The sequence below is a fragment of the Atractosteus spatula genome, chromosome 1 (genome assembly GCF_055471065.1).
Source record: "Atractosteus spatula isolate fAtrSpa1 chromosome 1, fAtrSpa1.hap1, whole genome shotgun sequence".
Lineage (NCBI taxonomy): Eukaryota > Metazoa > Chordata > Actinopteri > Semionotiformes > Lepisosteidae > Atractosteus > Atractosteus spatula.
The window spans coordinates 57,240,025-57,258,854 of NC_142706.1; the positions used below are offsets into that span (position 1 = coordinate 57,240,025).

At 43.6% G+C, this 18,830-nt stretch overlaps 1 protein-coding gene across 2 annotated transcripts in view; it reads right to left on the minus strand.

Annotated features, from left to right (window-relative positions):
• Positions 1-18,830, minus strand: part of marchf1 (membrane-associated ring finger (C3HC4) 1) — a 128,195-nt gene that overhangs the window by 20,079 nt on the left and 89,286 nt on the right. For both annotated transcript variants that reach the window (XM_088911895.1, XM_088911884.1), the window contains exons 3-4: positions 5,203-5,253; positions 457-536 (exon numbers count right to left, since the gene is read on the minus strand). In XM_088911895.1, coding sequence (XP_088768021.1) covers positions 457-536; positions 5,203-5,253 — 131 coding nt within the window. The remainder of the gene's footprint in view (positions 1-456; positions 537-5,202; positions 5,254-18,830) is intronic.

Here is an 18,830-nt window from a genome sequence, read left to right on the forward strand (position 1 = left end):
TTTTTTACAGGCACAAAGGCCTTCAACAAACTATATAATATTTTAAGGGTAATGATTAATAACTTCTCCATTAGAAAGTTAAGTGTATGGAAACACCAGTTTTACATAATTTAATAACTGTTGATTAAGCCAATTTTCTCCAAACTTACAGCTTTTTCTTAAGATGTTTTGTCAAAGAAGAAAACAAAGATAATATTTTTTTTCCTTAGTTGAATACTCCATGCTAGCTATCGTGCTGACTTTTTAAAAAAATAAACTTGTTTAGGCCTTTTAACAATGCCTTACTTGAAGCCCAGTTTACAAAAGCAAGTGAGTTAAAATAGATGATTTCAAAATAAAATGCAAGCACAATTGGTAGCCACAGTAGGTCATACAGAAATGAAAAACAGACCATAAAAAAGCAAAGCTTACAGACATTTAATCAGAAGACTTCAAAGTTGTATCTTCTCCACCTACCTGCAAATATCCTGAGTAGAAGGAGTAACAGACGTTCGTGACAGGCTTGTCGGAGCTGTTCCTGTTGTAGGACTACTTGCCTGCAATGACCAATCATATAATTTAACTTTTTTCTTCAAGAAGGACATTATTAGGAACACATTTGTTTTCTTATAAGTTCTTGGTAATCATGTTGTGATCCAAAGGCAGCACTTAGACGGACTTCAAAAAGAAAGAACTAGGATTAAAAAGCGCAGTAAAAATGAAAGTAGTTTCAGGAAGTTTCTGTTTGCAGCTACATACAGAATTTAACCCCTGCATAGCTCAGTTTTCTGAGGTTACTGTAACTGGTAGAGGTTTGCCTACTTCTTTTTTTATGTTTTTCACTTCATTAAAATGAAGTTGCACAATACAGGAAATTTCATTTAAACTGGAAATGTACCACAGTATTCATTTGAAGAGGGGAAAAAAGTCAGCAAGGAGATGTTGCTATAATTTGCATGTAACACTGTTCCTAAAACAATATCAGTAAAATGACAGAATTCTGAAGCATTTTAATATTGGAAATTAGCATTTTAAAATTAATCAAGTATTAGCATGTTAGACTATTTTATAATATTGTGCAACAAAGCTATGGATTCCGGCAATTTGGAATCACACTGATGAATATTTTACACAGCTACGAAGCCATGTAAAACGAGATATCTATACATCTGCAAGTAAGCCACTCTCACTCCTGTGAATTTTGATACAATTGAATACTGAGATTGTATTCAGATGTTCACAACTTTGCATAGAATGGGGTATTTAAGGTCTTACAGACACAACTATACAAAACAAAGGCTCTATAAACATACTGTATTAGCAACAGAATGCAGATTCAGAAGTCTGGCTCTGTATGATAAGATAAAGGTCATGGGTGGTACAGTGGTTATTTCTGCTGCTTCACTGCTCTACGCTCCTGGCCTGGGACATCTTCTGTGTTGGGTTTGCAGGTTCTCCCTGCGGATGCACAGGATTTCTCTGGGTGCTCCAGTTTCCTGTTCACAGTCCAAATACAAGCAGTCAAGGTTAATTGCCATCTCTAATTTGTTCCCTGTAGGTGTAAGTGAGTGAATGTGTGTGTGTGTGCGTGTGACTTGTAATGGACTGGCGACCCCTCCAAGGTGTATCCTGCCTTGCATCCATTTTCTGCCAGGTTAGGTCCTGCCCTGCTGCAATCTTATATCGGACTAAGTGGAAAATGCGTGGATACAAAAAATGTTAATGTGTGTGTATCTGAGACAGAAATGGCTTGAGTGAGATTACATATCTGACTTTTGTCTCCATCTGCCCGATTCCTGCTGCTGATGAATATTTCTGAATAAACACCCCATTAGAGAGATTAAGAGGGATTTTCTGAAGCACTTCTGTAGAAAAACACATTTTGGAGACACACACTTGTAATGTAATAATTGCTTACACTTATATAGCGCTTTTCTGGACACTCCACTCAAAGCACTTTACAGGTAATGGGGACTCCCCTCAACCACCACCACTGTGCAGCATCCACCTGAATGATGCAACAGCAGCCATAGTGCACCAGAATACTCACCACACATCAGCTATTAGTAGGGAGGAGAGCAGAGTAATGAAGCCAATTCATAGACAGGGATTATTAGGAGGCCATGATTGATAAGGGCCAATGGGAAATTTTGGCCAGGATGCCAGGGTTACACCCCTACTCTTTACAAGAAACACCCTGGGAATTTTAATGACCACAGAAGGTCAGGACCTCGGTTTTACATCTCATCCGAAGGACAGCGCCTGTTTACAGTATAGTGTCCCCATCACTATACTGGGGCATTAGGACCCACATAGACTGCAGGGTGAGCACCCCCTGCTGGCCCCACTAACACTGCTTCCAGCAGCAACCTTAGTTTTTCCCAGGAGGTCTCCCATCCAGGTACTGACCAGGCTCACACCTGCTTAGCTTCAGCAGGCTGCCACTTGTGAGTTGCAGGGTGATATGGCTGCTGGTTAATCACCCTGCAATGTAGTATTTAACAGACAGCCACTGTATTGGGATGCCTTTAACTGACATATTACAACTAATCCTGAATTGGTGTTAAAAGTAGTTATACATTCTGAGGTGTTGAATTATACAATAATGCTTTTATTGTGATTACATTAGTGCCTTTATTAGTTTTCACCATTGGCAAAGTAGATATTTCCCCATACTGCCAAGATATTGGTGTAGGCGGTCTCTCAGTTGCTGTTAGACATTTCTAATTGGCCTGTGAAAACACCCTTAAACACCAAACTGCATTTTGAGAAGCAAGCAGGAGCAAATTGAGAAGTAAACTTCAATCAATAGTGCTTGTGTTTACTGAGAACGGGAAGTGACACATGTATGTGGTTGCAGCATATTCTCTCAAACTAGGTTAAGGCCTAACAAGAATTTGAATCCATTCAGCCCAAATCTATAATTACAACAATTATCAAAATGAAGTTTTTAAGAGTGTTAACGTACATGTTTAATTTTATAGTTTATTCACTGGAGGAATATAATAAGAACAGATACAGTATATTTAAGCATTCAGACACCAACATCTACGTATCAGTATTACTAAGACAGCTGAAACCACAGACATGTAGTTTTGGTTACAGTAGTTATGCTGAAGATGAACAGCTTTGTTTACCTAATAACATTCATTGCTATTGTACATAGCCAAACTCTATGCTTGACCTCCTAGCCTGCTCTTCCTGAAACCTTGAAATATAAAATACATATATATGTTTTGTGAGTCACACACAGAAAACCGGAAATTCTAGATTTTAAATCCAAACAAATCTCATTCATTTGGTGCCAGAAGGTTAAGATGCAGATATTACAATCAAATATGTTGCTTTCCTTGTTGGAGTCAGTGGATCCCAAACAAGTAACTCCTACATTTGGGCATTTGTAAACTGTACATACAGTATGTTTAAGTTCCCCACTTGAATTATTCATTTGTTTCTTTACTATTCACAACTGAGAATAGTTTTTGAAAGTCTGTAAAAGCTGGCAATATTACTGCTTCTCTAGGATTATTAAACTATACAAACCAATATTAAAACTCAAATCAAAGGTTTTGCAATTAAATTCTAGGAAGAAGTACAGTAGTTCAGGTGGGTAGCTGTGTCAGCATACATAGGCTGCAAAGGAACAAGTGATAGGTTTATTCCATGCTGAAAAGAGAAGAAAGAAAACACAACGTTTCAGCCGTGTAGCCTTCTTCGGGTGAAGCCTTCTTCAGGTGTTACCCGAAGAAGGCTCCACAGCTGAAACTTTGATTCTAGAAAGACAGGCATTTTTATAAAAAGTTCTCATCAATAGCTTCACATTTTAATTTTCTGTTTGAAAAACTGAAGTTAGAAAGCTCTGTGCTGTATTTGATTAAAGTCAAAATGAAATAAAATAGCTCAATACAATTTTAATCATCTTATAAATATTGCAAAAAATGTGTAATTATTGTCTTTTCTGATCTTGAGAAAGTAGACCATGCTTTTATCTCATGCAGTTTGAACTACTGCAATGTTTTGTTTCCTGGTGCCACTAGTCTAATCTATATCAAGGTTACGGCTGGTGTAGAATGAGTCAGCTGGGGATCTTAATAAAACAAAAAAGACAGAACCTGTTACTCCAGTCATGGCTTTTCTAGTTCTAGAAAACATTCTGTCTTAAGTACAAAGCCCTCAATGGTGTGGTACCAGATTATCTGGCAGAGAGATTTTCTTCCTACTAATCTCAATATACAGTACATGGTTTGCAAGATGTTACCTTCCCTGCAAATGGAAGGTTAGGTTATAGAGAAAGAGAGAAACTGGCCTTTGTTTTCAAACACGACTGCTGTGAAATTGACTACCTTTCAACATGAAAAGCTTTCCTTCTGTTTCTAGTTTAAAATCAGTGTTGTCATTCAATTTTAACAGATTTGTTACAGTGTACCTTTAATTCTGATTTGATAGTTTTATGGTCACTTTTTAAAAATTTTGTATTTTTTAATTTAATTTAATTTTAATTAATTTTTTAACAGCTTATAAATTCTGTTTAGTTACTGTTTTTTTCATATCATTGTTAAGTGAATTGGTGGCACAGTGGATACTGTGGCATAACTGTCTTGCAGCACCGGGGCCCTGAGTTATATTTGTGACCTGGGGTGCTATCTGGATGGATTCTGCATGTTCTCCCCATGTTTGGGTGTTTTTTTTCCCCGAGGTTCTCTGGTTTCCTCCCTGAGTCCAAAGACATACTGGAGGTTTAACTGGCTTTTGGAAAAATTGGCCCTGGTGTGAGTTTGTGTGTGTGCCCTGTGATGGACTGGCGTCCCATCCAGAGTGTTTCCTGCCTTATGCCCATTACCTGCCAGGATAGGCTTCAATTCCCCCATAATCCGGTATTGGATAAAGAGGTTAGAAAATGGATGGATGTTAAGTGCTTTAAGCCTTGTGCATCAGAAGTGTTCTATAAAAATATATGTAAAGAAGATATTGAAGATTTAGATTTTCTAGTACAGAACTACAATGTAATAGAGTTTGAGTTAAATCCATGTTTCAGACAGTCAATAAATGACAATATTTTCCATATTTATATATTAAGGTTTATCACCTATTGAATGCAGAAAATCAAGTTTAGTCAAGCCACCTCATATATCAAACAGTAAAGTTATAAAAGTAACATTTTTTAGTATTGATTATCCAAACAATGTAATAACATAGTGAAGAAAATCAATTACTTCTTTTTACCTTGGAGATGTTGCTTGATCGACTTGCTGAGCGCCCAGGTGACTTTTCATTCTGTTAGAAAAGATACAAAATACAAAATATACAAAAAACCTCCAATAAATTGTTAAATTTGCTTATTTACATATATGCAATCAATTGACTTTAAAATAAGCAGTATGTCAAAACACCAAATCATGTTGGCTTGACTGGCAATCCATGTTAATTACAGGGTAAGTACTTTTCACAGTGGATATATACAGTGTACACAGTATATATTTATTCAATTATTCTTTATCACTGCTGTAATTACTGTTTATTAACAACTGGTTAGTCATTATCTGTTACACTATTTATTTGCTTTGTGTGTGGTTTCTAGAACAGTTTTGTAATTAGGGAGTTCCATTCCATGACCTTGTCTAATACAAATCAATCCTATTAACTTATTTCACTTCCAAGTATAACACATGTTTATAGTAGCTGTTTTGTAATCAAAGAGAAGCTTTGGTATGTGGCTCAATGGAAAGTGACCTTAGGCAAAAGAGAAATTGGTTTAGTTGCTTATATTCCATGAAATTGCTTGTTGTTTATCATACAAATCTACTTCATTTTGTAGTGTACCTTTTTTGTACTCAGGTTTTCTATTATTTTTGCATGAATTCATACACTTATATGTTACATTACAGAGCCTTGCAAAAGTATTCAGACCCTTGCATAATTTTCACATTGTGCCACGCTTTCTAAGCACATTCTAAGCAAAAAAAAAGAAAAAGTAAACAGATAATATGAATGAAAAATGAAAAGGTTATGATTGGATAAGCATTCAAACCCTTTGTTGTGGCATTCTAAATTAGTTAAGTAATTAGTTGAGTGGCCTATGTGTGTAATAGTAGTATTTCACATGATTTCAAGGAAAATGCAAGTCTCTATATGGAGTCATGAAGACCAAGAAGTTTTCAAAACAACACAATGTACAGAGTAGAGTAGAGGAGTTTACTGCTATATACCCTTACATTGGAATGCTATTTTTAAACCCTTTCACTCAGGATATGCACAGCACAGTACAACAGACAACACCACACAATGTAGACAGAACATTATAAAATGGTACATAATAAATATTGCTAATATGTACAGTCAATAAACAACCAGAACAATAAATACATGGTAGAATAAACAACCAGAACAATAAATACATGGTAGAATAAACAACCAGAAAAATAAATATGTGATAAAGAACAATATATATATATATGTTGTAATGAACATACTGTAAGCACATGGTAGTCCAAGTAAAAAGTGCTTAGAGCAGAGATGTATTGAGTTCTGAGGCAGCTGTTTATGATGCACACTGCTGCAAGGTAGAAGCTGTTCTTCAGTCTAGTGGTTTTTTCTTTAATAGTGCAGTACCACTTGCCAGAGCGCAGTGGGGAGAACAGTTTGTGGCTGGGATGATTGGGATTTTGAATGATGGATTGGGCTTTACTATGACAGCGGATGGTGTGAATCTCACCGATTGATCGTAAGTCACATCCTATAAGTAGCAGTAGCAGCTTCCCTATACCACATTTCTTTAGGCACTGCAGAAAGTACAGACACTGTTGTGCCTTTTTCAGAAGGCTACAGTCCTGTGAGATTAAGCCAAGTTGGTTGAGATCTGCACACTGAAGAATCTGAAGCAGCTGACAGTTTCCACTGTTGTACCCTCGATTATGATTGGGGTGTGACTCTCTTTGGGTCTCCTGAAGTCCATGAGTTCTTTTGTCTTGATAGCATTGAGGACCATATTTATATCAAGGCATCATCTTGTGAGATACTCCACCTCACTCTTATATGTGTACTCATCATTATTACTGATCAGCCAGATAACTGTGGAGTCATCAGCAAATTTGATAATGTGGTTTCAGCTGTATATGGCTGAACAGTCATAGGTGAAGAAGGAGTACAGGCTAGGGCTGAGACAGCAGCCTTGGGGACTTCCAGTGTTTAGGATCACTGTAGTGGTGATATTGTTGCCAGTTTTTGCCACCTGAGGTCTGCCCATCAGGAAATCTAGTATTCAATGGGTTCAAATCTAGTATTCAGATCTATGGGTTTCAGCCATGTTTCAGTGAACAGAAGACAAAGCAGTCTCTCATGTAACACTGAGTGTTGATCTGACTGTGAAGATCGTCCAGCGATTGCACATTTGCAAGCAGGATGCTTGGGAGCAGGGGCCAGCAGACACACTGCCAGAGTTGCGTTAACACGCCGCTTCTCTTACCCTGCTTCCTCTTGTGTTCATGTCCCCATTTGCTCTGTGCTTGAGAAGCAAAGTCTTGTACCTTTGATTCCACTGAAGTCATATCCAAAGCTCTAAATGTTAGATCCATTAGTGTTTGTTGATCATAGGTAATATTTTTTACACAAAAAATAAGACATAACACAATAATAATCAACATAAATGAGAGAGCCACACAGGAAAAGTTCGTCATGAAATGACGCCATCTTAGAATATAAAGATAGATCTGGAGAAGGGGATGAAATATTTAAAAGACCCTTATTATCCCTTCAAGGATGGTGAGGCCAATCATTAAGAAGTAGAAGGAACCCAGATACTGTCAGGATCTGACTGTCCTTCCACATTGAGTAGCCGGGCAAGGAGGAAATGGGTGAGGGATGCCACCATGAGGTCAAAGGTGAAATTAAAAGAGTTGCAGAGTTCAGTGGCTGAGATGGGAGAAAATGTCTGTGGTCAGCAACATGCAGCCACTTCATGGGGATTGTATGGAACTGGAAAAAAAAACTCCATTCCAAATGGAATCTTGCAAACATTTAGCAAAGGTTTTGAAGTCCAAGAAGACACAACTGAAACATAAATGCAAAAGCATCTATGGTGGGAAAGTTGGTAGGAAAGCAGGTCATTTCCCTACTCCAACTTTCTTAACAGATGCACTAGACTGTTACTATTTACAACTATTAGAAACTGTTAAGGCCTCAGGTCTTACTTGAGAGAAATTAGTTATTTATTAGATAATATTTACCATGCCTTCTGTCAAGCATGACGGTGGCCGCATTATGTTATAGTTCTATATAGAACTATATATAGTTCTATATATAATTTTAGAACAGTATTTTTTTTTAGTTAAGAACAATTAGAACAACATACTGTACAACAACATTACAAGTCCCATTACAAGAATTAATGGCCTTACACATAGACAATTCAGTGGCTCAGATAACTCTGATTTATAGACTACACAATTCTGCACATATACTGTAGAAAATGCAGCGTCTGTTTGACCAGTAGCAGCTGTCATAAAAAACATAAAAAGCATATATCTGTCCATGTTGGTATGAGGTTTCTGTGATTTCTGTTGTTCATGAGGAAAAAGGATTAATTTAAGTATGCAAAACAGAAAGCTATGGCAAGGTTAAACTTTAAATGTGAATACTTTTAACTAGAGTATTCTAAGCTGTTTCAGCAAATGGTGATTCACTGAGAATTAGAATAAATGAGAATGAGAATTTTCAGAATAAATATAAATTCAGCTTAACAATAGACTGTTTGTTGCTTACTAACTACTATATAAATAGCACTATTCATTCTTTTTAGGCTGAAGATTAATTTAATAATATTTGTAGAAGTTGGAATTTATGTGCATATATTGCATTTTCATACTTCAGGAAAAATATTATTGTTAAATTGCTATACAAAATAAAATTAATAAAACAATGGAGATTTAGCCTGCTAAAGTCTACTATTTAATAGGTGAAAAGTGTCTTAAACAATGCAAACCAAAAAAGATATAGCTTAGCTTTTAACAAAAAATAATATTAAAGTCATTAATATTTATTTGCTCAACAGATGATTTGCGTAAAGAAGCTTCTAATTTCTACCCAGATTAATCCACCATGAGATACCTGGCTTTTAATTTATAAAATACAAGATGATGAAGCTTTAATTTAATATGAGCAATGAATGGATGTATCATCTGCTACAAAGCATACTTTGTAAAATACCTAGAATTCGTAACTATCAAAACATTTCCCCCCAACATTTCAATTATACAGTGGACAGCAAATATATCACTGTATAACTGTGTGTATTAATACTTCTTACTCAAAATATTATGACTGCAAACACAAGTCTTATGGATTCATTTTCCAAGGAAACTATAATACTGTACTGTGTAGCACAGTACTTATAGGTAATAATACTCTAACCTCATAAAGCAAAATTACACACTATCAATTATCACACGGCTACAACAAAGACCAAATGAAGATTTACTGCTATTGGGAGCTCTTGAATAACATTATTGTTAAACAGGCATTAAACATTCTTAAAGGAACATAAAGTAACACAATCCTTGTAAGCTTTTGAAATGTATATACTGTATAATATTTTTTTCTTTAGCATAGAACTCTAGCTACATAAGTGCAAGACAAAGAAATTCTGTGATATATTAATAGAAGATGTTTCAAAGGGCACACACTTGATTTATGATCTAGTTAAGATCAGTCAAGGATTTCATACAAAATATCAAGAATATTTCTTCTGCAGTTTTGAAAAATAATAATCTTCCTAGACATTTTTATCCATATCTTCTATGGATCCTACCTCTGAAAAACAGTAGAGAGGCACCACATTGAAATTGTATAACACTAATGAAGATGGCATTTTGTTTTTCCAGATTCGGTATTGTACTGTATAGAACATATCTATTTTCATGACAACTGTATTAACAGTAATAAAAATGTAGTTTTTTTAATCACCTTGAATTGTAACTGCCCAGCTACAAAGAGATACAGTATACTTAAATATATATTTTGATTTGTTTTATTGATAGGTTGAAAATTATTCGCCAAAAATAAATTGTGGTAGTTTTCTTTGCTGTAAGAAGCAATTTACATTTTTTCTGTTCTATTTTAAAGTCTGTTTTTTCAGTGTTAAATTGCACTGACTTGAGTAAAATGCAGTTTAATTGTGGATTGTTTTAGTCAAATGTTTTGCTACACATTGTTTTTCTTACAGAGAATGAGTGTCTTTCAGTCCAGTTGAAATTCATATTGAAAAAAAATGCTTACAATTAAAATTACAATTAGTAAGTAATAGTATAGAGATTTGTACCATACAGTATATTATACGTGGAGAACCAATTCATATTGTAGCGTTTGCAGGTTCTTTTCAGAACAAGGACGAGTGGAGACGCAATTAACAAACAAGCATTAGCTTTATTCGTTTTCAACCACACAAAACCAAACACAGGATCTACACACACATGAGGAGACTGACGGAACACGTACACATATTTAGGGTGGTAATTACCTAACAACACACTACACTTTTACAGGACTACACAGGGCACTAGAATTACTAGGACATTATTTACACAGGTAAGGTCAGCCGCTGGTCATCGTGCTGACCCTCAGACTCTCCCCGGCTACCACTCCCAGCATGCCCAGCGGTACTACGAGCGCCTAGGGGCGCTTCCTCCTCACCACCAGGCAAGGGCGTTACACTGCCCCCACCTGAAGCGTCTGGCGTCTCACCGACGTCGAACACCCCCCTCAGGCTGTACTCGTATTCGGCCAACTGCTGCGGAACCCTGCGTGAGCGGCCGCTGCGCCGCGGTGACGGCTGGCGACCCACGGATGCCCCACTATCGGCCGGCTCCAGCCCCGGCTGCTCCTCTAGAGCCTCCCCACACGGCTCCTCCTCCCGGGCCCGGTAGGGGGCCAGGCGGTCTCGGTGCAGGACCACCACTCTCCCCCGTGCTCGCAACCGGACACGGTAGCAGACCTCGCCCACCACCCCGAGTACCTCAGCGGGCCCCTCCCACGACGGCGCCAGCTTAGGGCTGAGGCCTTTGCGGCGGCGCGGGTTGTACACCCAAACCGAGTCCCCGGGCTGGAAGGCAGGCCCCCTGCAGCGCAGGTCGTAGTACCACTTCTGCCGGACCCCCGCCTGTGTCAGGTGGGTCCGTGCAAAGCTGTGCACCCGCTGCATCCGCTGCCGCAGGTCCCACTCGTAGTCTGGTCCAGCCGGCGGTGCCGACCCGTCTCCGGGCGGCGGGCCGAAGACCAGGTCCACCGGTGTTCGCATTTCCCGGCCCAGCATGAGCGAGGCCGGGGTGCACCCGGTGGATTCCTGGACTGCGGTCCTGTACGCCCAGAGCGCAAGGGGGAGGTGGCGGTCCCAGTCCCGTTGGTGCCGGGACACCAGGGTGGCCAGCTGGGTGGCGAGCGTCCAATTAAACCGCTCCACCAACCCGTCGCTCTGGGGATGCAGCGGTGTGGTCCGCGTCTTAGTGATCCCCAGGCGCTGGCACACTCTGGCGAAGACCTGGGACTCGAAGTTACGCCCCTGGTCACTGTGTAACTCCTCCGGCACCCCCAGCCTGGCAAACATCCCCTCCAGCAGTGCATCGGCCACCGTGGGGGCACTCTGGTTCGTAAAATAATCCATGGCCACCAAGACGTAGAGGTTCCCGGCCTCGGTGCGCGGAAACGGGCCCAAAACGTCCACCCCCACCCGCTCCATAGGAGCCCCCACCTGGTGTTGTTGGAGGGGGGCCCGGGAGCGCTCGGGGGGACCCTTCTGCGCCACGCACACCGCACACGTTCGGCAGTACCGCTCCACGTCCCGGTGGCAAAGACCCCAATAAAAATGGCCTCGGAGACGCTGCAGGGTTTTTTTACCGCCGAAGTGCCCCACGCCCGGCTGGCCGTGCACCGCTCGGAGCACCGCCCCGCGGAGCGACCGAGGCACCACCAGCTGCCACCGTACCTCGCCACTGGAGGGTACCCGCCACCCCCGGCGCAGCACCCCGTCCTTTACCTCCAAGGCCTCCCACAGGGCGCAGAGGGCCTTGACGGACTTTGGGTGCGGGGCGAGCTCCTCTCGCGTGGGCCGCACTCCTGCTGCCCTCCAGCGGAGCACCGGCCCCACGTCAGGATCAGCTGTCTGACGCTGCGCCAGGTCTGGCAGGCTCACCCCCAGCGGCCCCTCCCGGGCCGTGGCCGCGGTGCTCACCCCCGCCACGGTGCGGACAGCCTCCTCACGCTGCTCCCGCCGGGCGCAGTGGTGGCAGTCCGCGGCCTCGCAGGGGCGCCGCGAGAGAGCATCAGCATTGAGATGGCGAGACCCCGCACGGTGCACGACAGTGAAGTCGTACTCCTGCAGGATCTCTATCCATCGCGCCATCTGCCCCTCCGGCTCCTTAAAGTGGAGCAGCCAGGTGAGGGACGCATGGTCGGTCCTCAGCTGGAACTGGGTCCCGAACAGGTACGGCCTGAAGTGGTGGACCGCCGCCATCACCGCCAGCAGCTCGCGACGGGTCACGCAGTAGTTCCGCTCAGGCCTAGTCAAAGCCCGACTATAGTATGCCACTACGCGCTCCCCATCCGGCCCCTCCTGCGCCAACACCGCGCCCACCCCCGAGTCACTCGCGTCGGTATCGAGAACATACGGCAACCGCGGGTCGGGGTAGGCCAGCACGGGGGCCCCCACCAGAGCTTCACGCAACCGGCCGAAGGCAGTCTCACAGCCCGAGTCCCAGTCAAAACGGCGGCCCTTGTCGGTGAGGCGGTGCAGCGGGGTAGCGATGCTGGCAAAGTCCCGGACGAACCTCCGGTAGTACGAGGCCAACCCCAGAAAGCTGCGCAGCTCCGCGACGGTGCGTGGAGTCGGCCAGCCCCTCACTGTGGCGACCTTACCTGGGTCCATAGCCACCCCTCGCGGTCCAACAACATGTCCCAGGAAGGTCACCTCCCGCCGCAGGAGCTCGCACTTGCGGGGGTTGAGCCTCAGGCCAGCACGGCGGATGCAGGCCAGCACCGCCTGGAGGTTTGTCAAGGCCTGGTCGAAGCCCCGGGCATGAACCAGCAGATCGTCCAGGTACAGCACACACTGGTTCCGCGGGACAGATGCCAGCACCCTCTCCATCAGCCTCTCGAACGTCGCCGGGGCATTGCACAGGCCAAAAGGCATGACAGTAAACTGCCAGAGGCCCTGGCCGATAGAAAAGGCCGTCTTCGGGCGAGCATCGGGAGCAAGCGGTACCTGCCAGTAGCCGCAGCGGAGGTCCAGGGAGCTGAACCAGGTCGACCCGGTGATGTAGTCTAGGGCGTCATCTATCCTCGGCAGGGGGTAGGAATCTTTCCGGGTGACCTCGTTCAGCTTGCGGTAGTTGACGCAGAACCTCCACGAGCCGTCTTTTTTTTTTACCAGTACAGCTGGCGCCGACCACGGGCTCGCGGAGGGCTCAATCACCCCCGCTGCGGCCATCTTTTGGATCTTTTCCTCGGCAGCGGTCCGCTTGGCGTGAATCATGCGTCCCGGTGGGATGCGGATGGGCTGAGCGTCGCCGGTGTTGATCTCGTGTTGGACCAGGGCAGTGCGGGTGCAGTCCTCATCTCTCGCCGCAAAGAGATCCTCGTTCTGGGCGAGTAGCTCCTGGAGCCGCTGCCGCTGGTCCTGATCGAGGCCCTCGCAGCTCCGCTGGTAGAGATCCTCAACGGCGCGCCTCGCTTCCACGCAACGCTCGGCCCCCGCCGCCGCCGCCTTGTCTGGCCCCCCGGCTGACTCGGGAGCAGGATCCGGCACGCTCGCTCCCCGGCTCACAGGCCTGGTCTGCCCCGGCGACTGCCGCCGCCGCCGCCGCCGCCGCCGCCGCCGCCACTGCCTCTTTTTCTCCCGGCTCCGGCAAGCCCGCGTCCCTCGGCCTTCGCCGGGCCTGCCCTCCACCAGGTGAAGTCGCTCCCCCTGCCACACCAACTCCTGCCGGCTCAAGTCCAAACTGGCCCCCACTCGCTGCAGTACGTCCAGCCCCAGAATGCAGTCCTCCTGGATGGGTGCGAGGTAGCAGGGGTGGCGCACCGTCACTGCACCTAGACTGAAGGCAAGCACCTGTTTCCCCCGGACTGCAGCGAGCTGTCCCGTCACGGTCCTTAGCCGCAGGCTGGAGGCCTCCCATCCTGGGGGGTTGGTGCCCTCAGTGTCGGGGAGGACGCCCGGCCGGAGTAGGGTTACCGATGAACCGGTGTCGAGTAGGGCCAGGCAGGGTTGGTCCTCGATTTTGCAGTGGAGGTACAGGCCCCGGCTACAGCCGACTCGCCCCACGGTGGCGTGAGGGGCGCCGGTCTTAACAGCGCTCTCTGGAGTGGGGGTTGAGGTGTTCGAGGGGCGGCCTTCCCCACGCTGAGCCGCCCCGTTCCCGTTTCCCAACGCCGATCGAGGAGTGCGAGGTTCGGGTGCCCGGCAGAACCGGGCTCGGTGTCCCCTCTTCCCGCAGCGGTTGCAAATCAGCGTGCGGGGCTGTTCCGCGGGGGTCGCTGCCCGGGCTGGCTCCTCTTCCCCCTCGCTGGATCCCTCCGTCGCCGTCTCGGTCAGCCAGCAGGGCGCACTGCGTCTGCTGGCGCTTCCAGCCACCCCGAACACGGCCTCAGCCCGTGTAGCAAGGGCCAAGGCCTGCTCCAGCGATGTTGGCGCGGCCAGCTGCACGTGGCGCCGCAGCTCCTCGGGTGAGAGGGCCTTGAGAAAAGCCTGGAGAGCCATCTCCCGCTGCGCCTCCCGGGGGAAAGTTGGGTATCCTCGGCGGGCGAGGAACACGACATCAGCGGCAACCGGGCCCAGTCGCTCTCCTGGTTGGCGCCGCCGCAGGGCCAGCCTCTCCCGCATCAAGTCCGGCGCCTCCTCCACACCGAAGCGCAGCTGTAGAGCCGCTTTCAGCGCCGTGTATTCGCCTCTGTCCTCCTCCAGGACGTCCAGGAGCGCCTGGCAGGCCGCTCCTTCCAGCGCCGCCGCCAGGTGGCCGACCATCTCCGCCCGGCTCCAGCCATTCGTCCGGGCCGCGAGCTGGAACTGCGCCTCGTAGATTTCCCACGGCGCTTCCCCATTGTAGCGACCTGGTCTCACCCGCGCCGATGGGTGTGGGAATCGCTGATCGGCTCCGGCAGGGAGAGTATCCTCTATCTGGGGTGCACGCTGACCAGGAGTAGCGGCCAGTCGCCCCAATTCTACCGGCGGGACCACTACTGAATAGCCCTGGTAAGGGCTGTGGCCACCTGTCGCACCCAGGAGTTGCTCAGGCTCCCTATGTGTGCTGCCGATGGGTTCTGTTTCTTCCAGCGTCAGCCGGCGCTTAATAAAATCGGGTACTGTCTGCCACGAGTTGTCCATTCTGCCCGCTTCTGACACCAATGTAGCGTTTGCAGGTTCTTTTCAGAACAAGGACAAGTGGAGACGCAATTAACAAACAAGCATTAGCTTTATTCGTTTTCAACCACACAAAACCAAACACAGGATCTACACACACATGAGGAGACTGACGGAACACGTACACATATTTAGGGTGGTAATTACCTAACAACATACTACACTTTTACAGGACTACACAGGGCACTAGAATTACTAGGACATTATTTACACAGGTAAGGTCAGCCGCTGGTCATCGTGCTGACCCTCAGACTCTCCCCGGCTACCACTCCCAGCATGCCCAGCGGTACTACGAGCGCCTAGGGGCGCTTCCTCCTCACCACCAGGCGAGGGTGTTACAATATTAATTAAATGTATTAATTAATGTATTTATAATAATTTTACAAATAAGAGAGGATTTTAAAATGGAATGCAGAGTGAGCAGGATTAGCAATAATTATAATAAATAATCAGAATTTCCTAACTGTAAAAGATATGCCAAGAGTATACCTTTGCAATTGGTATAGTTAAAGGCACCTGGGATCTTTGTTGTCTGGCACATCTATGGGGAAATCAGTAAATCAGAGGCCAACTGGGATAAAATATTTATTAACAACGACAATAACACACACTAAACAACGTACAACGCAACATACAAGTTACTCTATTTACAGTACAAACAAGGCATTTCAGATGCCTAGGATCCAGAAAAAACACAGACTGCTAACACCCTGTACTCAAAAATCCTATATAATTCCTAACAGACCAATAAGACAGATAGACCTGCATCCTAAATAAATCATAATATAATGCAAAGCTAAATCTCTCTTCATATAAATCTGGATGTTTCTAAGGTGAATCTATCTCCCTGTTTCAAACATTCATTAACCAGGAAAGACTGTTTTTAGCTAGGGGAAATCAGAGTTTCCTAAAACAACAGACAGCAAGCTCTCTAAAACAAAAACAAGGTTCAGATACTTAGAATCTGGTTGATTCGAACAAGGCCCTCTTGCCTGGCACACTTCTCATCTGTCTGTGTCTCTCCTTTTCAGTTTCTGTCTACCGATCTTTTATCCTGTGCTCCTAGACTGTTGATGATAATTAATAAAAACATAATTACCATTATTACCTATGAGATGATTCCTTTTGATCAATGTCTCTCAGATTCCCTAAAGCTCAGTAAACATCTGCTATTATTGTTTCTACCTGCTTTGAAACCCTGAGAAGTGCAAATGTTGACACTATCTAGATGCTGTGTCCCTATCTCCCTATCTAGCTGTTACAATAACAAGTTTGAATGAATAACATGAATATACAAAAAATAACTGAATTTATAGTACCATACAAATAAATCTTTCAAACTTTAAACTTAAAAACTTTGACCAATGGACATTTTTCTTTCCCTTTCATTGGAAAACTCACACTGTTTTATTTAAGGTTACAGTTTCTTCATTGACCAATACAGATCTCAGCACAAATGAAATCACCATTGCATGAACCACATTTTTTCACTTATCCGGGATAATTAATTAAGTAGTTGTGCTATAAGAAATAAAGGACTGCCTCATTAAAACTCTCCGGCTAACTGCTACAAAATCACCTGTAAAAGTGGTTTGTTTTGTTTTTCTAATAGTACAGTGTTTACAGTTGTATTTAATCAAATTCTGTCTTCCATCCAACAACAAAGGGTACAGTTGGACTTCAGTCTCACTGCTTAATTCAATCCTTGTAATTTTCATAAGTGGACATTACAAATAGATTAAAAATCTATTGTGTCCTGGAGAGAATGAACTAGACAAAAAACATCCTGACATGAGGAGGCACTATGTACTTTGATTATGCATGAGATCAGGGTATCACAAAACATTTAGTTTCAGGACAGCCTTACTCCAATGAAGTCATGATGCATGAAATTCTTTTGGCAATGTTTAAGAATGTGGTTATTAATTTAATTTAATTTATGCACGGTTTTATTAAATGTAAATTGATGTATTTTCACTCAGTTCAGTTGTAAATTAAACTGTTTTAAAGAAAGGACTCTGGAAATTAAAACACTGCCTAAGCTGGCTTTCGTACATACACTTGAATACATGAATACATTTTTCATACTTCTATTCTGTGTATTCTAATTCTGTGCATTGTTTTATTAGATTCATCGATTTGCAATGGATATTCAATCATACAGTAGTATGTGGACCTAAAGAGAATAAAGTAGGTTTCTGTTCATAATTGCCTACTTTATAAATGTTTAAATTTAGAAATTTCCACGTGAACAAATAAGAATCAGAAAAAAATACAGTATCACATGCTGCTGCCAGACAAATTATACAGTATATATGAAATGCTCCATCACACCAAATCTTCATGGTTTGAAATAGTGAAAGAACACGGACAGGGCCATAAATGATTTTGTAGAGCCAAACTAGACGGGTCTGCACATTTAAAACAGCACATAACAACAATGATTAATATTTTAATGATTCACCTGCAAACTGAGCTCCACATCCCCAATTCCTTCTGGGTTTACTTCTTCATTTGCTTTCTGCCTGCATCCAGCTCCTTCTGTGCTACAGATATATACCATTTCTGACTTCAGAATGTATCCCAAGTGCACTCAGCTTTTTCACCTCTAATATTGAGCAGTTGAAGGAACTGAAGGAAGCAGAAGGAAGCTTCACAGATAGCATGGGATTTGTCCAGACTGAAGCTTGGGAGTGTTTGTTACCCACACCTTTAGGAGAGCAAAGGGAACTCTACCTTTCTGAATAATTTATGACAAGTGATAAAAGCTAGATAGCCCTTGAATCTAGTGGATAAGTTACTTTGTACAACTGTCAGTACTAATAGTTTTGGTACTATAGTTTTGCTGTTTTTGCTTTTTCTATAGTACATAGTTTAAAAGTGCAAGAATAGTACTTTACATCTTAAAAATATAAGATTTATTTTATCCTAAATGCTTTATTAAAGATATTTTGAATTAATACAAATTAACTGAAGTAGAAGCAGAAGCTAAATATGTGAACATGTTAAGCAAAGTCAGTTGCTCACATTCTCATTTACAAATGCAAATGATTTTTTAATGGTTTACACGTTTTGTGGAAGAAAAATAAGCTTCAATTAATCAGAACAGAAAAATATGACTCCCTAAATGTACAAAGAAATTATGTTAAGTATAAATCTGCTTTCCTGTTCAGCTAGTCACTGCATATTACCCTTCTGTTTTTCAGGGTACAAAGTGTCCTCTTTTCGAGTTATTAGCATATGTTTTTCTGGCATGCTTCTGAGAGTACTGAGACTAGGCTGCCCCTGCATTAATGACAAAAAACGACATGCTATATTTTACAGTTTATTATCATGGTATAGTGTGGAAGGTGAATTCAATATTACAGTACATTGTTTTGACAGATTTGAAGATTATTAATATTATATGCATGCATCTTAGCTTGTGTGACATGATACCCAACAACTACCA